Raw genomic sequence first — 22,190 nt, forward strand, 5'->3', positions numbered from 1 at the left:
AGCGCCGCGGGGGAGCGGTGCGGCGCCGGACCCCGCCCGCTCCCAGCCCCAGGCCGGGAAGGTTCCGCCCCACAGAGCGCCGGGCTCAGAGGCCGGCCCCTTTCCCGGCCCCTCTGGCTCCGCGCCTCCCACTCTGGCCCTGCCGCGTGCGGTGGACGCACGTCTCAGCAGCGGTGAATACCAGTGGACTGCCGGTTGCGGGGAGCGATGTCGGGAGAGCCTTTCTCTCCTGCTGCTCGGGGGCTTCTCGAGGCAGCTGCGGAGCCACTGTGGGGAAGCAGGAGGGTGGGCTCTCTGATGCAGCAGGTGTTCCTTATGTATTAGGAGTGGGGGGGGAGGCAGGGCCTCCCCATTGAAGTGCCGCCGCTGCGGGAGGGGCTCAGGCACCCACCACCCACATGCAACGTGGCTCTTGGGCCATTTTCTGAATGGGTGTGGGGTGTTCTGCTCACATTCTCACCAGGGACATGTGGTGGGTGGGGAGGCGGGGGAGGCAGAGCCTCCCTGGGTGGTGGGTGGGGAGGCAGGTGAGGCAGAGCCTCCCCACTGGAGCCCTTCGGAAAGCGCCGCCGCCGTGGGAGGCACCCAAGCACCAAGGCGCAATGCACACGTGTGGTGGCTGCTTGGGTGCCTCCACGGCGGCGGCGCTTTCCGAAGGTCTCCGGTGGAGAGGCTCTGCCTCACCTGCCTCCCCACCCACAGCACCTCCCTGCTCTCCCAGGCGTGTGCAGTGGCAGCAAGAACTGCAGATGCTTCTCCCCTCCCTGGAGCTCCAGCCAAGGCCCCCTCCAGGCGGCACAGCAGAGCCACAGCGCCACCTGCTGGCACGCGCAGAGGTTGCACCCCAGCTGGCCCTTGCGGGGAGAAGCAGGAAGTCCGCGCCCGCAAGGGGGCGGCCAGCCGCTTCCGCTTCCTGCTTGCTGGTCAGGGCAGGAGCAGAGGTGGACGCTGGAGGCGAGGCGGACTGGTGAGTGGGCGGGCGCGGCAGCCGCCATGGGACCAGCCTGGCGCCCCCGGGAGAGCAGGAGGCACGGGCGTCCCTGGTGCCTGTCCTCAGATACACTGCTCCTGGCCAGGGAGGCTCTGTGCAGAGGCCCGACTAAGCGGGAGCCTGAGGGGCGTCTGCCCCAGGCCCTATAGTGGTGGGCCACAGTGTGCAAGGAAGCCCCACCAGCATGCCCCACAGCATGTCATGTGATGTCACTTTTAGGTTCTCCCCGGAGGGGGAGGCATTGGCAGCTTCACACCCCCCTTCCTTCTCTGGAGCCGCCAGCACCTTCCCCTCCAGGGAGAACCCAGAAGTGACATCATGCTGTCACAATGGTGTCACGTGACATCATGATGCCACTGTCCCCAGTGCTGGGGCTTCTAGTTACGCCTCTGGTTCTGTGCCTTACCATCATTATGGCAAGCAGCCCCCCATCCTCTGTGCCTTTTCCTCTTGCTTCTTCTAAGCGCCTGTGTGTGGCATCATCATCATCCCCATCAGGGCTGCTTTCACACTTAATATCCTGATGATGCAGGAGGACTGGATTGGGCTGCTTTAGGGGTGTCTGCCTGGGCTAAATGTTTTGCCCTGAAGCAGGCAGCAGGTGCTTTAAACCCAGTGTCCTGAAAGCATTTCCCCCGTGCCCCGAAGTTTCCTTGTTTCACAACAGGAAGGTCTGGCAGGAAGAGCAACAGTGAGACTTCACGCTATTGGAGTGACTGTATCTCTTGGTTGTTGGAAGATTGTGATACAGAACCTTTTTGATACAGAGCCTGCCTGTGCAAGTATGTTCTTCTTTGATGGTTGGAGGCACTGATGACAAAATATGATAACGTGAAAGCCAGGATGGTGTAGTGGTTCTGGAGTTGGACTTAGACCTGAAAGATCCAGGCTCAAATTCCTGCTCGGCCATGTAGCTTCCTGGGTGACCTAGCACCAGTCACTGTCTCTCAGCTTAGCCTACTTCACAGGGTTGCTGTGGAGACAGAACAGAAGGAGGGAAGGAACTATGTCCACCACCCCAAGCCCTTTGAAGGCAGGGCAGTATGAAAATGCGAAAAATGAAGCTCTTCTATTCACAGAGAAATTGAAGGGGTCTGTCTTACTCTGGAAGAGTCTGTACTGATGCACCTGTGCTGTGAGTGCCCTACTATGCTCAGACAACTCTTTCAATTCCTTACAGATCAGGGTGCTGACTTTAGAAGCTGGAAGATGCCTGATGATGAGGAAAAGGTTAATCTGCGTCGTCTTGAACCGGCTATTCAGAAGTTTACTAAAGTTGCAATTCCAACAGATCTGGAAAGGTTAAGAAAGCATCAGATAAACATTGAGAAGGTCAGTCCTCCTCACTCTTCCCCTTCATCTTACACAAGCTTCCATGTCGTGAAAAATATTTGATTAAAGCAGCCAACTTCAAGCAAACTGATTGTCACCTTGATTGAAATCCTGTAACTGTATACAAGTAGGATGTTTCCATGCAGAGGCAATCCATAGTCCAGTTCTTAGCATGTGTACTTGAAAGTTAGGGTCAAAGTACTTGTACTTTGAGAGATTTGTAAGTTGTGTGTGTGTGTGTGTGTGTGTGTGTGTGTGTGTGTGTGTGAGAGAGAGAGAGAGATTTGGAGTGATGCTAAAAGGAGGGGCTTTAACTTTTGCCTTCTCAGTTCCAAGGCCAAACATTTCCCCCCATCCCAACTACTTTAGCTATAAAGTGGTGGTTCCCAACTTTTAGGAACCCATGGACTACTGAGACTGTTGGCCAACAGTCTTGGCCAACAGTCTGAGGCTAAGAGGCAAAGAAGGAAGGCCCATAGCCAGGGAGACAGACCAGGGACAGACTGCACTTGCTCCCAGTGTGGAAGGGATTGTCACTCCCGAATTGGCTTTTTCAGCCACACTAGACGCTGTTCCAGAACCACCTTTCAGAGCGCGATACCATAGTCTTTCGAGACTGAAGGTTGCCAACATGGACTACTGAGGCAAAAATTGGAGTAGTCATGAACCACATGCAACCCCCCACTCCTGCACACAAAAAATACAATTACAACTGTAATAGAGAAGATTTATTAAAAATTTATTGTTTATAGAGAAGATTTGTGGGTTGCTAGCTGTGGGTGGTCTGTTCTCTGTCCTCTGTGGTGGTTCATGTGGAAGCATCTCCTGAACAAGTACTTCCCCATGGACTACCAGAGAGGGCGGAGAACAGACCACCCACAGCAATTCTCTGCCCACTTTGGTGGTCCATGGGGTAGTGTTTGCTTGGCAAGACGCTGAATGTGATCAAAGGCAATCTTCACCCCCCCCCCCCAATACCTTGTGGACCACTTCTCAGGGTCTTGCAGACCACCTATTGTCCATGAATTGCAGGTGGGAACCAGTGCTATAGAACAGGGGTCTCCAAACTTCTTGGCCAGAGGGCCGCATCAAATATCTGGCGGGGTGTGGAGGGCCGAAAAAAAATTCAAATATAAAATTTAAATAAATAAATTAGAGATAGAACTTAGATGAGTGAATAAATGAATGAATGGGCTCATTCATTCAACCTCTTTGGCCCTCAGAACACCCTCCAGGCACAATCAGAGCACAGTTCTGGTCATGTTCAGTTGAGTGGGCCAGAGGCTTTCAGGGGACAAGAGGTTGGCTGCGGGCCAGAAAGAGGCTTGCTGTGGGCCGCATCTGGCCCCCGGGCCAGAGTTTGGAGACCCTATAGAAGAAGACACATAGAGGTGTCTGAATGGTTTCCCCTCGCAGTTAATGAGCTCTGCTCAAACATGATTAATTCTCAAACATGATTAATTGAAGGATTGTTTTTCTTTTCTTTGTTGTCAGCTGCACAATAACATTAAACAGATTCCCTGCCCCTTTATTTTAGTATCAGAGATGCAAACTGTGGGACAGATTACATGAAGAGCACATTAATGCAGGTCGTACTGTTCAGGTAAGAAAATGGTACTTGTAAAAATCCAGCAGATACGCTCTTGCTAGGGCTCTCAGTGGACAGTGAGATGGTTGTTGTCATACAGAAGTTCTTAAGTGTACTTCTAGCCAGGGCTGCTTCTAGGTGTAAGATGAAAAGAGCTATTCTTACCGTACACAGAATAAACAATTCAGGTGAATGATTGGTTTAAGATAACTGTCAAACTTCATCTGATGACCGAAAAAAGCTAAAGCTCTCCATTACCTGAGAACAAGGCCATAGGTCCCAGCCTTCCTCCAAGGAGCTCAGGGTAGAGTACAAGTTCTCCCCCCACCTCATTTTTTAATCCATGCAACAACCTACCTGAGAGGTCGCTAAGATGAGAGGTGGTGACTAGCCCACAATCATCCAGGGAGCTTCACAGCTAACAAGGGATTTAAACCCAGGTCTCCCCATATCTAGTTTGACACTGTCAGCACTGCACCAAGGCCTTTTTTGGTTTGCATCTGGCCTGTCATGTTCATTTTCAAATAAATATTAATGACACATAAATAGTCCTATTTAGTGGGATATGTTTCTGAAGCAGTCTTTGCAAAACACCAATTGTTTCTTCAAACTATTTTAGCAACTGCGAGCAAATATCCGAGAGATGGAGAAGCTTTGTTTACGGATCCGAAAAGAAGATACCCCGGCTTTGCAGAGGATGCTCAGCCCGGTGAAAGAGGAGGCTTCCCTTGCCATAAAAAAGTTCCTCCAGCTCCATTCAGAATCTGCAGAAGAACTTAAAAAACAGTTTAGTGAGAGGGAAGCCTCACCGCAGGCTCCTCTAACCAGATCTATGACTATTGGGGCAGGTATAAGAATCTCACTTCTGTTTGGCCTGTATTTAGATTAAGAAGCCTCTTGACCTTTTTGAACAGACAGGGTGGAAACTGGCTGGGGGTGTGGGTGGAGAATTGGCCGGAGACCACAGGTGTACATGGAGGGTGGGTTTTAAAGCTTCTTTCCTACCCCATCTTTCTGATGGAAATTGATTTGTCGTACCCCCCCCCCCAGTGGTTAGAGACACCTGAGGGGATTCGTTGAGTAAATGCTGGGTTGAACTTTGTGTGTAGTTTGACCAGCGAAACACATAGCTTAGTCTCTACCTTGCTACTCCAGCTCTTCCTGCCTTGGCAATCTGGGAGGTGCCTGGCTCCTTTAAATTTCTCCTCTGCTGCTGCCCCTGAGGCTTGGACCATGTGCATGATGGCTTCTCCCTCCTTCCACAACAAATCTTTCCTCATCTCCACCTTTTCTTTGAGGCTTTTGGCATAACCCCTCTGTCCCCACACCCCACTGTCCATGACCCCAAGTGTGTGTAGCTGAACTGAATGCAGGTTCTCCTCCAGGTGCTGCCAGTCTTGGTCTCCCTCCTTGCCAGTTTTTGGATGGTCTGTACCTTGTACATCACTAGTGCATGTTGATGGTGCTAGGCAAAGAAGAAGAATGTTCAATGCCCACAGTGTTGGGGGGGGGGGGTTGTTTGCCTTTTCAAATGTTCCTATTGCATACTGCTAAGGTGACTATGTTTTCACTTAGACACCTTTGCTGAAGGAACCTCCCAGAGCCTCAGCCAATTGTTTTCTCCTCTCCCTGAAATCCCCCAGGATCAGAACGCATCAGAGTCATGGGAAACATTAGAAGAGGTATCTTCCCTTGCTGTCCAAGGTTCACTTATTGTTATGATACCATTAACCTGTCTGTAAGAACAGGAGAGCAACTCTTGTTGTTTGGGTTTTATTCCAGGACTTGATTGAACTTGACCAGCTAGTGACAGACTTCTCTCTGCTTGTTAATGTAAGTATGTCACAACTTGTCTCTTCTGAACTCTCTTTTAAAAAGGGAAAGGAAGGTCTGGAGTTTGTCGCAAGGACCCATGAAAGAGATGGAGCTCCCTTTGTCTAATTAATAATAATTAATTATAATTATAATAGAAGTTGTTGTTGTTACGTTCACAAAACAATTTACAGACAAAATTATTGGTTGGATTGCTTTTAATAGGTTGTGTTACTTTCCATGTATTGTCATTGCATGGGCCCTCTTTGGTGTCCTGACATGGACAAAAAGGGCAAGAAAAGAATACAGTACAGTAAAATTATTCCTCCAAGGGAAAATATGGTTTAGCAAAAAATGCAAGATGTAGCATTCTTTCTTTTACTACATATTTGAACTTGTATATGTCTGATTAAAATTAGTCATGTAAATTTGAATTAAAAGGATGAAAATAGTGTTCATGGTCTTTTCCTAGCACCGATGCAGCCGCAGTGCAGCCACGAGTAAGGGAACAAACATTCCCTTACCTTGAGGAGGCCTCGTGACTGCCCACCACCACCACCACAGGGTGCAGTGCATGCACTGTTGGCACAGCTGCATCAGCACTGGAAAGTTGGATGGGATTGGGGCCTTTATCCATCAACTTTTAGAACGATCAGGACCCAAAATCTGACACCTGAAATTACAGGCTCCATGGAGATATAAAGTCATAAGGCTGTGTTTGCAGTTGGGTCTTTTCTTGGGGAGGGTTTTGAATTTTGGGGAGGGTGTAGTTTTGAAGACTCTGTTCTAGAATCAGTCAACAAAAATATTTGGTCCAATATATTTGATTTTGATTTTAGTCCACAAAAAATCCAATTAATCAACTTTGACATCTGTGCTGATAGCAAAACAAATTACTGACAGTGAAATTTGTCATTTGAAAGATGACAAATTTAAACAGCTCCCCCTCCCTCTCTAGCACCCTTTTAAAAGAAAACTATATATTGCATGACTATAAACTAACCCACTGTTAAGTAAGTTTCCGTCTTTTCATCAGGCCAGAGTCACAGTATTTTTAAAAATGAGATAAAGCAAACTAACAGTAATGAGTAAAGAATTAACATCCCTCCTTAAAGGCATTTGTGGTCAGCAGGGCTGTTCTTCAAGCATCATCAGCATTCATGAATGAATATGGAATATTTCTCATCCTTGACCACAATGAAATGAGAGGTGGCCAAGCCTAATGTTTTCTTTTTCCATTTGGTGGCGGGAATGTGTTTGGGCTCGGGCAAGCCTTGCTGGTTTGGCTGTCTCTGCTGGTGAAACAGTCACATTGTCCTTGATGCAGAATGCTTTCGATGTAAAAGTACAGCTTGCATCAGTGCCCATTGGGATTTCCTCCTTTGAGGCTCTAGTCTGTTTATCCCCAGTGCAGTGGATCAGCAGATATCTGTTCTTTAACAGGCCTTCACGTTTTATTGCAAAGGGTTAAGTTCCTCTTTGGCTGTCAACTGGGCAGCCTGCCCCAGGTCTTCTGACAACAAATGGTGGTTTTTATGAGTTTTCACCTATTGAAGGCTGGCAAGCAAGCAGCGTGCACAGGGGGCACAAGCAGCCTTCCTCCTGTAATGTGGAGCTCTGAAGGCAGCTTCTCTGTTATATTATTATATAATGGTCACTGAACTATGTATGAATGCTGTGGAATGCAGCAGATGAAGATTGCTGTTGGGGCCTGAACTGGTGTGTGTCTTGACCTCCTGATGTTCCCAGTGGAAGTTTCACTCTGCCTTCCTTCACCTCTAGGCTCAGCAGGAGAAGATAGATAGGATCGAAGACAACGTCAGCACTGCTGTTGGGAATGTCGAAGAAGGAACGCACAGTTTGAGGCAGGTAGGGCCTGCTGATGGCACTCTTCTGCATGCATCCCACTATCCACTGCCTTTGCTATGAAGGGGTGAGCAATTAAGGGAGATGGAGCGGGGGGCAGAGAATTCATTTTCTCACAATATTCTGTTACTGGAAGGATGGTGTGTCACTTCTTCCAGTGGAATCCCCACAAAAAGTGGCAAAAAGTTAAATGAAGGAGGAGAGGACGTAGCTTTGTTTTGTGGGCTCCCTGAGGCATTTGGTGGGCCACTGTGAGATACAGGAAGCTGGACTAGATGGGCCTATGGCCTCATCCAGCTGGGCTGCTCTTATGTTCTAAGTGGTAGGTCCAAGCATACCTACTGAGCAGGACCACCCCTGAGAAAGATTTCTGGTAGCAAGGCTGGGGAATCCCTTGCCTGTATGCTTGGAGTTGACAGCATTGAACAAGGTGGATGGATGGTCTCAGCCAGGCTAAGGCAGCCATCTGTCTTTATAGGAACAGCCCTCAGCAAAATGAAAGTGTGCCGATGGAGTATGGAGACCAAAGCCCTGGTAGTTCACAGGGGCTGGTTGCACCCTGCACACCTGTGTGTTTGAGCATTCAGGATCAGGATGTTTTGCCAAATGCCCAGTCCAAACCTCACCTAGAGAACTTAAGCCCACTAAGCTAATTAGCTCCCCTGTGTTCCTCAACAATGGCCCTAGTTCTGCACTGCAGCACTGCTGGACCTACCACCAGGGTAGCTCGCTTGTTCTCCTGCTGAGGTCCTCCTTCCTCCCCTCTCCTACCAGCAGCTTCTCCAACCACCACAGCAACAGCTTGGTCCTCAGCAGGTCTTGGGAGTGACAGCCACACACCAATCTCCAGTGTCTCCAGTAGTCTCTGTTCCAGCAATCCTCAGAAGTCCATTTGCCTATCTGTCTGTTAGGCTGCAGTCCTAATCACACTTTCCTGAGAGTAAGCCCAGTTGAACAAAATAAGACTTACTTCTGAGTAGACCTGGTTAGGATTGTGCCCTTAGTCAGCTCGTCCATCGGTCAGTCAGCAAGTCCAGTATTCCATCAGCCAGTCGATTAGATCCTCAGTCCATTAATCCTTCAGTTTAGTTCTCTCTCTTCCAAGCTTCTTTGTTCTTCTCTCTCAATCTCTCCAAACTCCTTCCTTCTACACCCCCTTTTTTCCTCTTAGTGACTCTTTTTCACCGCCATTGTGCATCAGGTTATCTGGAAAAGTGGTGGAATTGGAACGCTGACTTCTGGAAGAGGCCGCTCCAGATATTTACACACCTGTTGTTGGGGGGAGGGGCACATGTTTCTGCAGCAAGGGAAAAGGCACATCTGTTCAGGCGCATGTTCTGACTTCCCCTTCCATTTTCTCTGCAGGCTGCAAAGTACAAGCTGGCGGCCCTGCCCGTGGCTGGTGCCCTCCTGGGTGGAGTCTTGGGGGGGCCCATTGGACTCCTGGCTGGCTTCAAAGTGGCAGGAATTGCAGCTGCTCTTGGCGGTGGCGTGCTGGGCTTCACGGGTGGAAAACTGATACAGAGGAAGAGGCAGCGAATGATTGAGGATGTCCCGTCCTCCTGCAGCTGCCCAGACCTTCCTCGACACAAGGACAGCAGTGGCAGCAAGAGAGACTGCAGCTGAAGGGGGGCTCTGCAGCAGCTCTGACCCTGCTGTGTTAGCAGGCCTGACTCTGGAGTTCTGGGAGTTGTGTGAGAAGGATAATCCCAAAAGACTGAGGCAATGCCAGGCCCTTAATTTGGACACCCAGGCCGGATGCTTTTGAGCACAACATAGTAGCAAACTCATTGGGTCTGTGCCAAATGAACACTCTGCTCACGTTTCCAAGCAAGGACTGGGGAGTGTGGTGTCCGCTAAATCCCTTTTCCGAATAAAACTAAAGGGATGCTAAGAAAGCACCTGAAGTTGTAAGTGGTTTGATGCCTCCCTAACTCCTTATTTCTCAGGAAGCTTATTCTGCTCAAGGACACAGATTTTGCCAAGAATACTTACTTCTTTGTTCTTTGTTGCTTCTCACCACTGAGAGTGCAGGACAGGGGAATCAGTTCCAGATATTTTAGACTTGGACAGAAGTTTGCTATCCTGGCATTTTTATAAAACTTGTTTAGCTCAGGTGTGCTCACCCCTTTTCACAAGCATTACTTTGTTTACTTTTGTTAAAAATGAAGTCCCTCCAATCTTAATTGTTTTTGTCTTAAGGCGGTACTTTGACTCTCTTTTTAAAGTAGTATTATAAAGAAAATTGTGAGACTGAATGCATATCACAGTTTTCAGCCTGTATTCAAAGACATCCTTATTAGAACTTGACAGAACTTTGAAGTTTCATCCAGGCCACATCTCCTGGGGATATCTTCCTCTTCCTCCTGTCCCATCAGTTAAACTCCTGCAGGGAAGGATCAAAGATCAGTCCAAAGTGACGCTATGCAGTGCTGAGCCCCTTTGCTATACTGTTTGCATTTGTAGAGAGGCTTTGTGCCATTTCTCCCGGGTCTGTGAGGGTTTCTGAATAAGAAGCTGAGCTTTTCCTTAATAAACTATTTATATCCCGCTCTTCTCCCTAAAGGGACCCAGGGCGGCCACAGGGCGGCTTTTCCTTCAGAACTCCAACATTTAAAATTGGGCGCATTTAGACGCAAGCCTGTTCTGTCCTTCCCGCAAGGTATATTAACCTTATATCAGGAGATGTAAGGCTGGTTCAGAGTGTTGGCTCCATTGCTCTGTTGAAAAGTCTATCCCCCCCCCCCCCACTGCTGCCCAGTCCTACAGTGGGATGGAAGTGAAATGGCTTGTTGGAAAGAGGCAGCCTGCGCCAGCTCATGCTCCTCCCCATGTGCTTGAATGTGCCTGTTTTGGGTCTTGTCTGAACCAGCCCATTGTCATAGGCTCCTGATGGCTTGTGATTGGTCCATCACTGATTGTAGTGACTCCAGTGCAGGCATTATGGATCTGCTTACAATAGTGAGGCTTGCTGTGGTGAAAGAGTGTGTTTCGCTTTGGACCCTGTTGAAGCCCCCAGCCTGCATTGGAAGTGGGAAACTTGTAACACTCCTGGATGGGTGGGGACTTGGCTTCATCAACCTCCAGTTGCGCAAGCAGGGCTGGCGCTTGCAGGTTGCAGGGGGGCTCTGATGACGAGGTTTGCAAATCATGTGCAGAAACAGAACAGAGTCATGTGTTCTGGATGTGCTGGAGCTCCTCTGTTCCCCCCTCCCCCCCGCTTCTTTTGCCACACTGACCAGGAGTAACAAAGCACAAGAGCAACATGGGAAAAATAAAGGATCTCGACTTCTCGAACAGCATCTTTCTTTGGCTGCTCTTCCAACAGAGATGTTAAAAATGTTTGTTCACCAGCCATCGCATTATCTCTTGAATCTGGAGGCACCACAAGAGGGGGAGTTGTGCTGCCTGCTTAGAGGAGGGCCTTTTTGACCTGGCTGTAAAGAGCAATTTTAGTGGGATTCTGATTGACCTCCAGTGCAGCCCTCGAAGTGCAATCCTGACTAACGGCTTGGATTGCTCCAAAACTGATGTAGTTTGGGAAATGCCTTGGAAGGGCTGCTTTTGCCATTTGGGCACAACCCATTCAACTGAATATAAAAAGTTTTCATGAGTAATTTTTATCCCTGCAGGCTTTCATAGTGATGTGGGAAATAAAATATGAAGTCTTCTCGGTCTGATATCCTGTTTTCTTGCCAAACAATCATGTTTAGAAATGCAAAATATTTAAGGGTTTTTTTTTGTTGTTTTCAGGTTCTTGAAGCTGAAGAGCTGAACTATCAGCAGCTTTCCTGTTGACAGCTGAGAAGTGTCAGTGTCCTGCTTTTGTCAGCCACTGCTAGGGGCAGTGGTGGGGTGGAGCAGACCCTTCTCACTTGTCCTATGACAAGACCACTATGGACAAAATAATGTGCTTGTGTGCAGAAATGGCCTGGTTTTCTCAGTGGGAGGGGGGAGACGGCACTAGTTGGTTCTTAGTGCATATGGTGTATGTATGAAGTACTCAGTTTGAATGGTGAATTCACTGTGTGGTGGTGGGGAGCTTGTCCCACTCTGTCTGAACCAGGGTGCAGGCTAGGGTCTGTAGATTTAGCACAATGAGTGGACTATACCACTTCAGGCTGGAGGTGAAGGGCACAATATACTTGGACTGCTTCCCTTCCCTCTGGCTCCTTGCAAATTGAAAACTAGCAGCTAAGAGGAGTTCAGCAGCTAAGTCCTCGCTCAGTCATTCCATCCATTGTGCTAGCTTTCCATGTGCAGGGAGTTTTTACCTGAGCAGCATTAATAACGATTATCTCCCACCTGCAGTGTATTGTGATCTGATCCATTCTACTTTAATGAACTGTACCAAGGCTAGACCAGGCCTCTATTTTTGGGAAGCCTAGGAGGGGCCTTTGTCTGTGGAGGTCTGCAGACTCAATGAATGCTGCAGATTGGTGGGGGGGCGGGGGCAGGCAATTGCTCACTGGCAGAGCCCATATTTTGTGTGCAGATGACTCCAGGTTTCATTCCTGGCAGGACTCTAGTGAAGGTGGGGAAAGACCTCCCTCTGCCATCCCAGAAACCTGCTGGTCAGCACCGGGAGTCTGGCTCCAGAGGAGAAAAGTCATGTGACTTGTTCCTTGGAGACCGAATTTTTTTACTCACTTCCTTTTGAAGAACCAGTCGGTCCTGCCTGGTGCCTGGGCAGTTCTTGGGACTGTTCCGGCAGGGAGGGGAAAAAGCACACGGGCCTTCTGCCAATTTCAGTGGGCAGTTGTATTTGAGCAGTGCAACTGGACAGCCAGCTGGATCCCTTGTTGCTGCAGTGGAACTACGCAGAGTAAAAACAGCTATGCTAGAAAGAGAACTCCCCATGTATCAGCTGAAGTGTTTACAACAGCAAAGTGGCACCTTCATGCGAAACTTCGGTTTCTGAACGACTTCATTCCGAGTCAAGCTGTGACACAGACCTCTAATGTGGAGGTGGTGAGGCTGTGCTCAGGTTGCTTTGCAGCCTGCAGTGAAAGGCAGCAGGTTGCCCCCTCCTAGCCTCCCTGACTGGAGGGGGGGCAGTGGCAGCAAGGGGTGCCCGTCTTCCTTTCTGCTCCCAGCATCCTCCACGCTTGGCCACTAAGCAGTGAGAAAAGGGGTAGACTCAGGCAGTAGGTAATTCTGGGCCTCCCTGGAGGCTCCGTTAAAATCTCCAGGGTTGCTGGATTTCAGTCATCACCTGGAAGTCAATGCAGATGCCTGGAGACTGCAGGACATTCCTGGAGGAATGCTCGAGCCCTGCTTGAGGTGAGCTGTGGGTAACTACTGGTTCTGAGGGTTCAGGGGTTTGCTTGACAGGGTGGAACCTCTGATGGGCACGGTCCTTGGCCACTGCCCCCTGGCAGGTGTGTAAGGGCATATGGCTTGTTGCACCCCCCCCCCCACCAGGGTGCTGTAATTGTGTACAGGAGGTTCCTTCTGCTCACGTCCAATAACGAGGAGGGGGTGATGCTCGCAACCTTAACTACAGGGAGCGGAACTGGCTCAGACTTGCTGCCTGAACTGGCCCTCTTATTGGCAGTGCATGGAGGCAAAGCATTCTGCAAGAGGGCCATCGTGTGGGCTCATTACATCACCCCTATGATAGACCTCCTCCCATACCAGACCATACAGAATAAATTACAATGTCATACACACAGCCTAAATGCAGTGGCATCACTAGGGTTACATAAGAACATAAGAAGAGCCAAAGGCCCATCTAGTCCAGCTTCCTGTATCTCACTGGCCCACCAAATGCCTCAAGGAGCACACAAGACACAACCTGCGTCCTGGTGCCCTCCCCTGCATCTGGCATCAGAGGCAGCCTACCTCTACCTTGCACATACCTACCATGACTTGTAGCCTGTAATGAACTTTTCCTCCAGAAATTTGTCCAATCCTCTCTTAAAGGCATCTAGGCCAGATGCCATCACTACTTCCTGTGGCAAGGAGTTCCACAAACTGACTACACGCTGGGTAAAGAAATATTTTCTTTTGTCTGTCCTAACTCCCAACACTCAACTTTAGTGGACGTCCCCTGGTTCTAGTATTATGTGAGGGAAAAGAGCGTCTCTCTATTCACTAGGGTGTCACCCCCATTCACTTTATTTTAATAGATAACAGTGGTGTCACACCCACCCTGAGTGTGGTCTGCACTCCCCTAGCAACACACAACATGATTGTGTTTTCCTCAGTGCTGCATATAACTAGTTGGGCAAATAACAGCTGGTGGAACAATCACCATCAGGAAAACATTGGAGAAAGGGTAAAAAAAACTCTTCCCCAGTGCCATGTGACGTTAGTACAAATGAGAGAGAGAGAGCTCTTGTGAGAGAATTCTCAAATAGACATTTGATCCATATCCTCATCTTTGCAACTCATAAACTGTATCGTCCTCCAAGGAGAGAACTATGTTTTGGGGGGCCTCCAGGCATGTCAATATGGGTAAACCTGTGGATATATCTGGACTTTCAGAAGGCGTTGGACACAGTCCCTCACCAAAGGCTACTGAGAAAACTTATGGTCAGGGAATTAGAGGGCAGGTCCTCGCATGGATTGGGGACTGGTTGAGAACCAGGAAGCAGAGAGTGGGTGTCAATAGGCAATGCTCAGCAATAACGAGCAGCTGAACCCACAAAACTGAAATTGACAGCTGGAGCCCTGCTTGCCTACTCGGAAGCAAGCTCCACAACTGCCAGGTAAGCATGCAGGCGGTGGCAGCAGCTTCAGTCTCACAAGCCTTCAGACTGCTGCCGAGGCCACCATATTCTCTGCCATCATCACTCATTCTTCTGAAGCACTGCTCCTTGCTGTGTCCCTGGCTGGGCGCCTTGTGATGCGAGGCTGGCAGCTGACCCTTCCATGTCGGATCTGTGTGGATTTGTTACAATCCAGGTCCAAACAGGAGCTGTAATAATATGTCTCCTGAGTTCAGAATTTGAGAGACACTTTTTTTGCATGTACAGGACAACTTGATGCACATTCATGCAAAAGTGAGTCCCACTAACTTCAGTGAGTCCCCAGCAAGGGTGCTTGAAGTGCAGCCTTCAGTGTTAAGTCTAGCTGGTGTGATAAGGCAGGTTTAAGAAAATATTGCTGAGAGGACCTTAATATTTGCTAAAGCAACTTAAATCTACTAGGCAGTGTATGAAAAACTAAACAGAACAAGCCCCAATTTGTCTGTGGACAGTTGGTGTAAGGCAGACACCAGGAGGCAGCAGGGAGCAAAAAGGAGCAGGCATGGATTGTAACTGCTGGGCTGCCTTAAACAGAGGAAGAACATCTGGACCCCCAGCTGCAGAAAGTGTAGTTAAGGCGTTTTGATGGCAGTTGGGCAGCCCCTTCTGGTTCTCTGGTTGAAATCTTGCTGGGATTGCTGCTGGGGGCAGAGGGAGGCTGTACCTTTTCGGGGATAGGTCTATAGCTCAGTGGCAAAGCACCGGTGCATCTCTTTTCAGCATGTCCCACCCAAGGCAGCGGCTGGAGGGGGGGCTTTTTCTGCCTGAGAGTATCTGTCAGAGCAGGCCAAGGTGGGCTAGGACAGAAGGCAGCAGCTGAAAGTTGAGGTATTCTAACAGCCGAACCAACAGGGGTGGCACAGGGGGCTGGCTAGGCCAGGCACTCACAGAGGGGGCACAGATGTCTATAGCTAGGTTGCTGCCTCTTGTGTAGGCTGACCCATGAGTCTCCAGGGCCAGCAGCAGTGATAGCGCCCTAACATGCCATCAGGGGTGGGGTGCCCCAGCACCGGTGGAAGATCAGGGGGAAGATCAGCCATGAAGGATGGATGTGAGAGAGAGTGTAGGAGAAAGGTGGTGGAAGAAGGTGTTGGTGCCAGCCAGGCGCCAGGGGCAAGAGAACCTTGAGAAGGAGCCAGCACAAGATGAGGGGAAGCTTTGCAGAGGAGGATGCAAATCAAGGGTCACTTTCAGGATGTTTAAGGTGGGATGCATGAGGAGGGGGGATGAACTCTTCCCCTGGGACATTTCCCCCAATCCAAATCACCTGGCCAAAGCTACTTTTCTTCCTGTACAAGTTGGCATGTTTCTCCTGTGAAACAGACACCAGCATTGTGTGCAGCTGGTGACATAGATGAAGAAAATGGGGACAATGGGGTGGGGGGAGGGTTGGCTGTCCTCCCCGGTCTCAACCCAGTTCTCCCCCCCCCCATTGCCGCTCTTAGCTTTACAGAACTGAAGGAGGTCTGATCTCTGGTTTCCCTCTAGTTTGGCCCAATAAAAAGGAGGTGAAATTCAATTCAGAAAAGTATAGGAAGGCAACGTGGGGGGAGGAGTAATATGGTCATAACATTGCACAGGATAAATCAAACAGGCAGACGAGTTGAAGACAGAAATAAGTGAAGCGCTGCAAGATGAGAAACAGGAAGACCTGTAAATAAAATATTACAGTAATCAATACAGGATAAAATGAGAACCTGAACTGAAGTTTTTGCAGACTCAATAGAAAGTCGGGAGTGAACCAGGCTGCAAACAAAAGCAGCAGGACTTAATTGGAAAATGAGCATCAGGGCAGCAGAAGGGGGGAGCCCCAGAAGCAGAAGGCCTTGCCCGGGCGGGGGAGGAGACTGGTGCAGGGTCCAAGCCTGCCGAATAGTGCGGAGGGGGAAGAGGGTTTTTCCTCCCTTCTCATCATCGAGGCTGGCCCAAGACCTCCTGCGCCTGGGGAGGCCTGCCAAATGCCCGGTGGAGTGCCCGCTTCTGCTCCTCCAACACTTCCCTCTCCGGAAAGTCTCCTCCAGCCTTCTGCTCTTTCCTTGCCCAGTTTAGGGAGCGGGAGGAGGGTCAATGGAGGCAAGCAGGGGGGCAGAAGTGGGTACCCCCCCCAGCCACTGCCTTAGGCGACTGACTGCTGCAGCTGGCTTCAGGGACGGGCCAGCTGCAGTTCTCTCAGCGCAGCTGATGGCCAATCCCTTCACTCAGCGCCCAATGCGTGTGTGGAACGCGCTGCCACAAGACGTGGCGCCGGCCAGGATTCTTCACCACAGCACTGGACAGGCAGGGAGACACCTGGCGGGCCCGCCGGAGAGCCTCCCGTCGCACGCTCCGCTCCGAGCCAAAGCCCCTTCTCGGCCTGCAGGCGGGCGGGGAAGGGAAGGGGCTCGTCCTGGAGGCGCCCCGGCCCAGGCTGCGGCCGGCGGAGCGGAGCCAGGCGCTCCGGGCGGCGGCAGCAGCACGTGCAGTGGCCAAGGCCGCGGAGGGCCCGGGGGCCTGGGGGCCCCGCCCGCTTCACGCCCGCCCGCCCGGCCCCTTTTGCAGCGGCGTGCGGGGGGCAGAGCAGGGCCTCGGAGAGGACCGTTGCCCGGGGCCGGGCAGCAGAAGGGGCGGGCGGGCCCAGCTCTGCCCAGGCTCATGGCAGCTGGAGAAGCAGGCGGCTCCTGGGGCCGCGGCCCGCGCCCGCTTTCCAGCCGGCCCAGTGGGGCGGGTGCTGCAGCCCGCAGCCGGGCCGCCATTCCTGCACCCCGCGGCTCTTGCTGCCTGCAGTCGGGGCCGCGGCTGGGGCTTCCGCTGATGCCCAGGCGTCGCTGGAAGTTCTGCTGTGCCCTGTAGAGGCCTGCGCGGCTGGAAGGCTGGGAAGCCCACCCCCTGGGCTCCCCTTGGGAGGTTTTGCTGCTGCTGCTGCCGCCCTGCAGTTGGCAGTCAGCCTGGACAATGCCTTCTCTGCTGTGCTGCTGAGCCTATGGAACTCCCTGCCTCTTGGGATACCCTCCCTGTGGGTATTCTGTAAGAACTGGGACTCTTGTTCCAGCAAACCTGTAACTGAATGATCAGTTGGTGCTGCCTCCCCTCTCTGCTGACTTCTTTGCATTCTCTGCTGATGCTGCCTGTTTGTTGGACTTGATCTGCAGCATTTGTATTTTTAAAAAATATTTTCCAACACTGTGGGCACCTGGAGCGTCTCGCCTGAGAAGGCAACAGGAGGCTCACATTTCTGAAACGAGCTAAGCAGTGGTTCTCAAACTTTTAGCACTGGGACCCAGTTTTTAGAATTGGAACCTGTCAGGACCCACCAGAACTGACGTCATCAAGCAGGAAAATGTTTCACAATCCCAGGCTGCAATCTTACCCACACTTACCCAGGAGTAAGTCCCATTGACTATCATTGTTAAAAGCATATACATAGTAGCCTGTTAAAAGTACAGATCTGTAACATTTCCCCAAATGCAGTCACATCCCATGGGGTAGCATCAAGTCTGATATATTAAGAACAGAATATTGAAATGAATGGGGACCCACCTGAAATTGGCTGGTGGCCCACCTAGTTGGGTCCCGACGCACAGTCTGAGAAACACTGAGGGTAGTTAATAATAATAATACAGGTATTTCTATACCACCTTTCTTGGTCCTCAGATTTCTCCTTAGACTTTATTCAAGGCGGTTTACATAGGCAGGCAATTTAAATCCCCATAGGGATTTTTACATTTTGAAAGAAGGTTTCTATCTTTCAAGAAACCACAACATTCAGATGTTTCTTTCTGATCTGGTCGCAACATTCTGGCCTCTGTCCTCCCACGCTCAGAGCAGATGGAATAACTCTGCTCAGCTTGTCGGCTGCTTCCAGGTCGCACGGTGCGGATGTTATCTTCAGGCGAATGAGGCTCTACCCTCTAGACCAGACCTCCTGCCCTAGTAACATTTTTTTAGCGTGCCCATTCAAAATGCAATGGCTCTAATGATCCTTCCCCCCCCCCCCAGTGCTGAGAGATACTCAAGTGGGCCGCAGAAGGCTCAAAGACACATTTATGTCACGTGCGGAACTGGCGTTCCAAGCTGGGGAGGTGATGCCCACCTGGGGTCCTGGGGCCCACATTTGATCCGGCCAAGGAGCAGATCCAGAAGCATCCGCTAGAGGGCACCACAGCCCTGCTCTTTGCAGGCCCGTCCGCTCCACGCTGCAGGTTAGGGATTACAGAACTGTGAAGCCTTTGCTTTGCTTCCAGCGTGTGCTCAGTCATCACTTTTGGAACAAGGGGCGGGGGGGGAAGGCAATTTGGCTTCGCTGCGCTTGCGGGGCGCTCTCTCTCTCTCTCTCTCTCTCTCTCTCTCTCTCTCTCTGTAATGGGGACTTCAGGCTCCTGCTGCCTTCCAGAGCGGGCTCTCCTTTTGAATATGGGTTGTTTAGATGGGAACCAGTAGCGTAGCCAGAGGGGGGGTCAAAACGCTAAGTTTTCCAGGGCACCCCACCACAGCAAGTGGGAGGAACGCTTCAGTGACAGGGAGGGACAGCTTGCACGCTGTGGCGAGGTGCCCTGCAAAACCTATGCTACTGTTCAAGTGTTCCTCCCAAAAGCATCTCTTCCGCCTGACTTGTACTGGATTCTCCTGATGTTTTGTGGTAGATCTGTATATTAACCCTGGCTGGGTCTCTTGTTTTAGCTTAACACATTAATTAACAAATCGATGATGTTAACAATGATTTTTTTTTTTTAATGCTGGAGGTTTCTCTGTGTTTGTAGTTTGCTTATTTTAAATCGCTTTATCGTTTTGATTGTAAAATACTTTGTGCAGATTTTGTTTGGAACAATGTCCAAACAAAAATAATAAATAATAATCACCTTCATCTTCCAACCTCGGCATTCCACCCGCACATTAGGGATTGCAGTGAGGCTGCCTGGCCAGGCTGCCTGTCATCAGCCATGTAGATGCCCCAGAGTAGGGCACAGGGATGAACCATCATCATTTTGCAAATGCAAAAGGGTATAAATGCGGAACAAACAATACCTTCCAGATTTGCTTAAAAGAGAAGGTTTCTTTCTATTAAAAGAAAAGGTTCGTTTTTTGTTTCAATTTTTAAAAAAATTAATTGGGTCTCAACAAGAACTTGTGACATGTGAGTGGCTCTGGATCATGGCAGACACTCATTTTCAGAATTGCTGATGTTTGGAAAGGGCCCCTTGTGGAGCCGCTTCGTGACCCAACCTCTGACCGTAGTAATGCCAGCGGAATTCTTCCTGCTGCAAACGGTTCTTTGGTGGGGAATTGATGCTGGTTGCTGTGCTGAGCCCTTGGCTCAGTCCTGGCCCCAGGCAGGGCTGTTCTGCCAGCCCTGCTAAATAACCCTGCAGTTCTGCCTGATCACAGCAATTGAGCAGATGTTTCCTGCAGTGCAAAGCAGGGCTGGGAAAAGAGCATTTCAGATGGTGAAGAGTCTGCCTTGCACAGTAGTGGACAAATATCTCAAATTCCCCAAGAGCAGATTTGGGGGTTTTGCTGGGTGGCAGGTTCCTCTTGATTGCCAGGGAGTGAAATGCAAATCTCCACCTGCATTTTACCAGGGGGAAACCTCACAATTCACTGCACATTAAAAAAAAAAAAATCACGGTGGCTACAATTCATTCATTTCTGATTAGTTTTGCTTCTTGTCATCAATTTTTTCCTCCTGCAAGATTCCATAAAAGAATAAGCTGAGCTAATCATTCCAAACTCCTAGCCGGCATCACCTGGATGTAGAAGATGGTGGAAGTCTGTTTTGTGCTGATAAGTTTCTGTGAAGGAGCAAAAAAGTTTCTGAAAACCTTTGGCTTCTGCTCGGGGAGGAGATGAAGCTGACCCAGTGTCAGGAGGTTCCACAACCAGGTTTATTGTTTATGTCACCCATGGAACCATCTTTGTGTTGAGCTGTCAGTGAATGCCTGAAATGGGGGAAAAGGTTAGCACTGTGCCTGCTTCCCTGTTCCCAACCTGCAGGTGTTTACTGGTTGTCTGAATACAGGATAATGGGTGTTGCTTTGTTGGGCCTCCTAATTGCTACAATTTGTGTTTCTAGGGGATGTAAGCAAAAGGTCTCAAACCATACGACACTGAAGGTCTTTAGTGCTTCTATATTTTTAAAAGTTAAAATAGATTGTTGAAAAGCGGTATATAAATACTGTTAATATAATATATATAATATAATTTAGATGTGGGAACCCCCAACTGGAATTGGAATTGGGACTGCAGTGTGGGGAAGGGGGCATTAAATGCTTCCTTTCTGCGCTGTGATCCTGATGAAAATCAAGACACCACCCTACAAGACTACAAACTGAGGGAGGGATATTCCTCCAGCCGCCTATTTAAATTTTAATAATAAAAAATGTGGAAACCGAAGGACTATTTTAGCATCTCTGTGAGCTTTGTAGATTTGATTAGGATGCAATTTCCTACCAGCAGATTCAGAGTTGCTCAGAGGGCTGTTTCACACATTGCCCAGAAACAAGGAGCCCAGGTGTGCCCTGAACATGCGCCTTCTTGGGCAGGAAACAGCAGCCAATCCTGGCTCTCTGAAAAATGCACAACAAACCTCTTTCCAAAACTTGTTTTGTCTCATTCACAATTATAACATTTTGATTTGCACACTACACAAAGGTCACCTGTAAAGAGGTCCTGAAAGTAGACTTTGCCATTTTTTCCAGGAACTCCTCTTTTAGTGCCTTTCTCTGCTGGGTGAAAGGCTCTTTGGGCCTGTTCAGAACTGACCGTGCATTGCCTTCACTGGGTGACACCCAAAGATGAGCCACTTGCTCTGCCCAAACCTCTCCTGTTGATTGCAGGAGGAACAACCCAAGAAGTTGCATCAGAGCTAAGAAACCTGTTAAGAAAATGGATTCACAGGCAGCAGACTCTGGACAAGTGGCACCTGCAGTTCCCTGCCCTGAAAGCTGCTGGGCCTGGTGAGAAATGCACTTGGAAGCCATCACGGGCGAGGTTTTTCTCACCCCTCTGCCATGTGATGAATTGGTGGCACGAATTGTCCTCCTTGAGGAGAAGGGCCAGGGGAGCATTCTGCCATGGAGGTGCTCCCCTTCTTCCTGGCCGACCTGCTGGCTGGCGCTGGCTCCTCCTCCTCCTCGTTTGAGCTTCCCACGGTGGGGGGGTAGCGGAGGAGGAAGAGCGCAGCTTGGCTGTTCATGGCCCTCCTGTGGGGTGACCTCTTCTCCCCGCCATCTCTCCCCACAGATGGAGCCTCAATTAAATTCGGAAATACATTTTTTAATACGACTTTCACCTCAGCTCCCTCTCGGGCTATTAAACCCATTATGGCAGAGTTAAGTAAAGAACTGGGGCGGGGGTTGGGGGGAGGAGGAGGTAATAAGACTGAGAGCCTCGGCGGCCGCTGTCATCCCATGTTTATGGCCCCGCCAATGTTGTCTTTATTAAAGATTCAGGAGCCATTTCCTACCGGCCCGACTCTGTCCCTTCCATTAAAGGCCAGGCTCCAGCAAGAGGAGAGGCCCCTTAATGACTGTGGGAAAGGAGTGGGGGGGGGAACAGGACTCATCCCTCCTGGAAGGGGGGCAGGCCAGGTACCTGTTGTGCATGTAGATGGAAGATCCCAAATTCCCTCCCCAGCACTTCCAGGTAGGCCCAGGGAAGTCCTTTCCTTGCCTGACACTCTGGAGAGCCGTGGCCCCGGATGATAGTGAAAGTCTCAGAGTTGGAGGACTGTGGAGAGCAGTTCAGGGGCTCCACTGGGGTGAGTTGATGCAGAAGCCATGTTGCCCAGACAGGGCAGGTCAGCTCTGCAAGAATGTAGAGGCCCCAGTGTAGTTGTTACAAGGGGTGGTAGCAAGGCACTCTACACATGCTCATG

The 22,190-nt window shown here is 50.1% G+C and overlaps 1 protein-coding gene across 1 annotated transcript; it reads left to right on the forward strand.

Moving 5' to 3' along the window:
• Window positions 1–877: 877 nt before the first annotated feature.
• On the forward strand, window positions 878–11,217 carry STX17 (syntaxin 17). The gene is made up of 8 exons (XM_066624929.1): window positions 878–967; window positions 2,172–2,323; window positions 3,861–3,926; window positions 4,531–4,759; window positions 5,487–5,593; window positions 5,694–5,744; window positions 7,506–7,592; window positions 8,955–11,217. Exons 2-8 carry the CDS (start codon window positions 2,201–2,203, stop codon window positions 9,213–9,215), a joined length of 924 nt encoding a protein of 307 aa, XP_066481026.1. The 5' UTR covers window positions 878–967; window positions 2,172–2,200; the 3' UTR covers window positions 9,216–11,217.
• Window positions 11,218–22,190: the final 10,973 nt, after the last annotated feature.

The sequence above is a fragment of the Tiliqua scincoides genome, chromosome 4 (genome assembly GCF_035046505.1).
Source record: "Tiliqua scincoides isolate rTilSci1 chromosome 4, rTilSci1.hap2, whole genome shotgun sequence".
Taxonomy (NCBI): domain Eukaryota; kingdom Metazoa; phylum Chordata; class Lepidosauria; order Squamata; family Scincidae; genus Tiliqua; species Tiliqua scincoides.

Excerpts from the sequence above, each read along its gene's own strand:
- STX17 (XM_066624929.1), top strand. The coding sequence starts at position 2,201 with ATGCCTGATGATGAGGAAAAGGTTAATCTGCGTCGTCTTGAACCGGCT. Across the intron at positions 2,324-3,860 it reads ATCAGATAAACATTGAGAAG|TATCAGAGATGCAAACTGTG; the intron begins GTCAGTCCTCCT and ends CCTTTATTTTAG. Across the intron at positions 7,593-8,954 it reads GAACGCACAGTTTGAGGCAG|GCTGCAAAGTACAAGCTGGC; the intron begins GTAGGGCCTGCT and ends TTTTCTCTGCAG.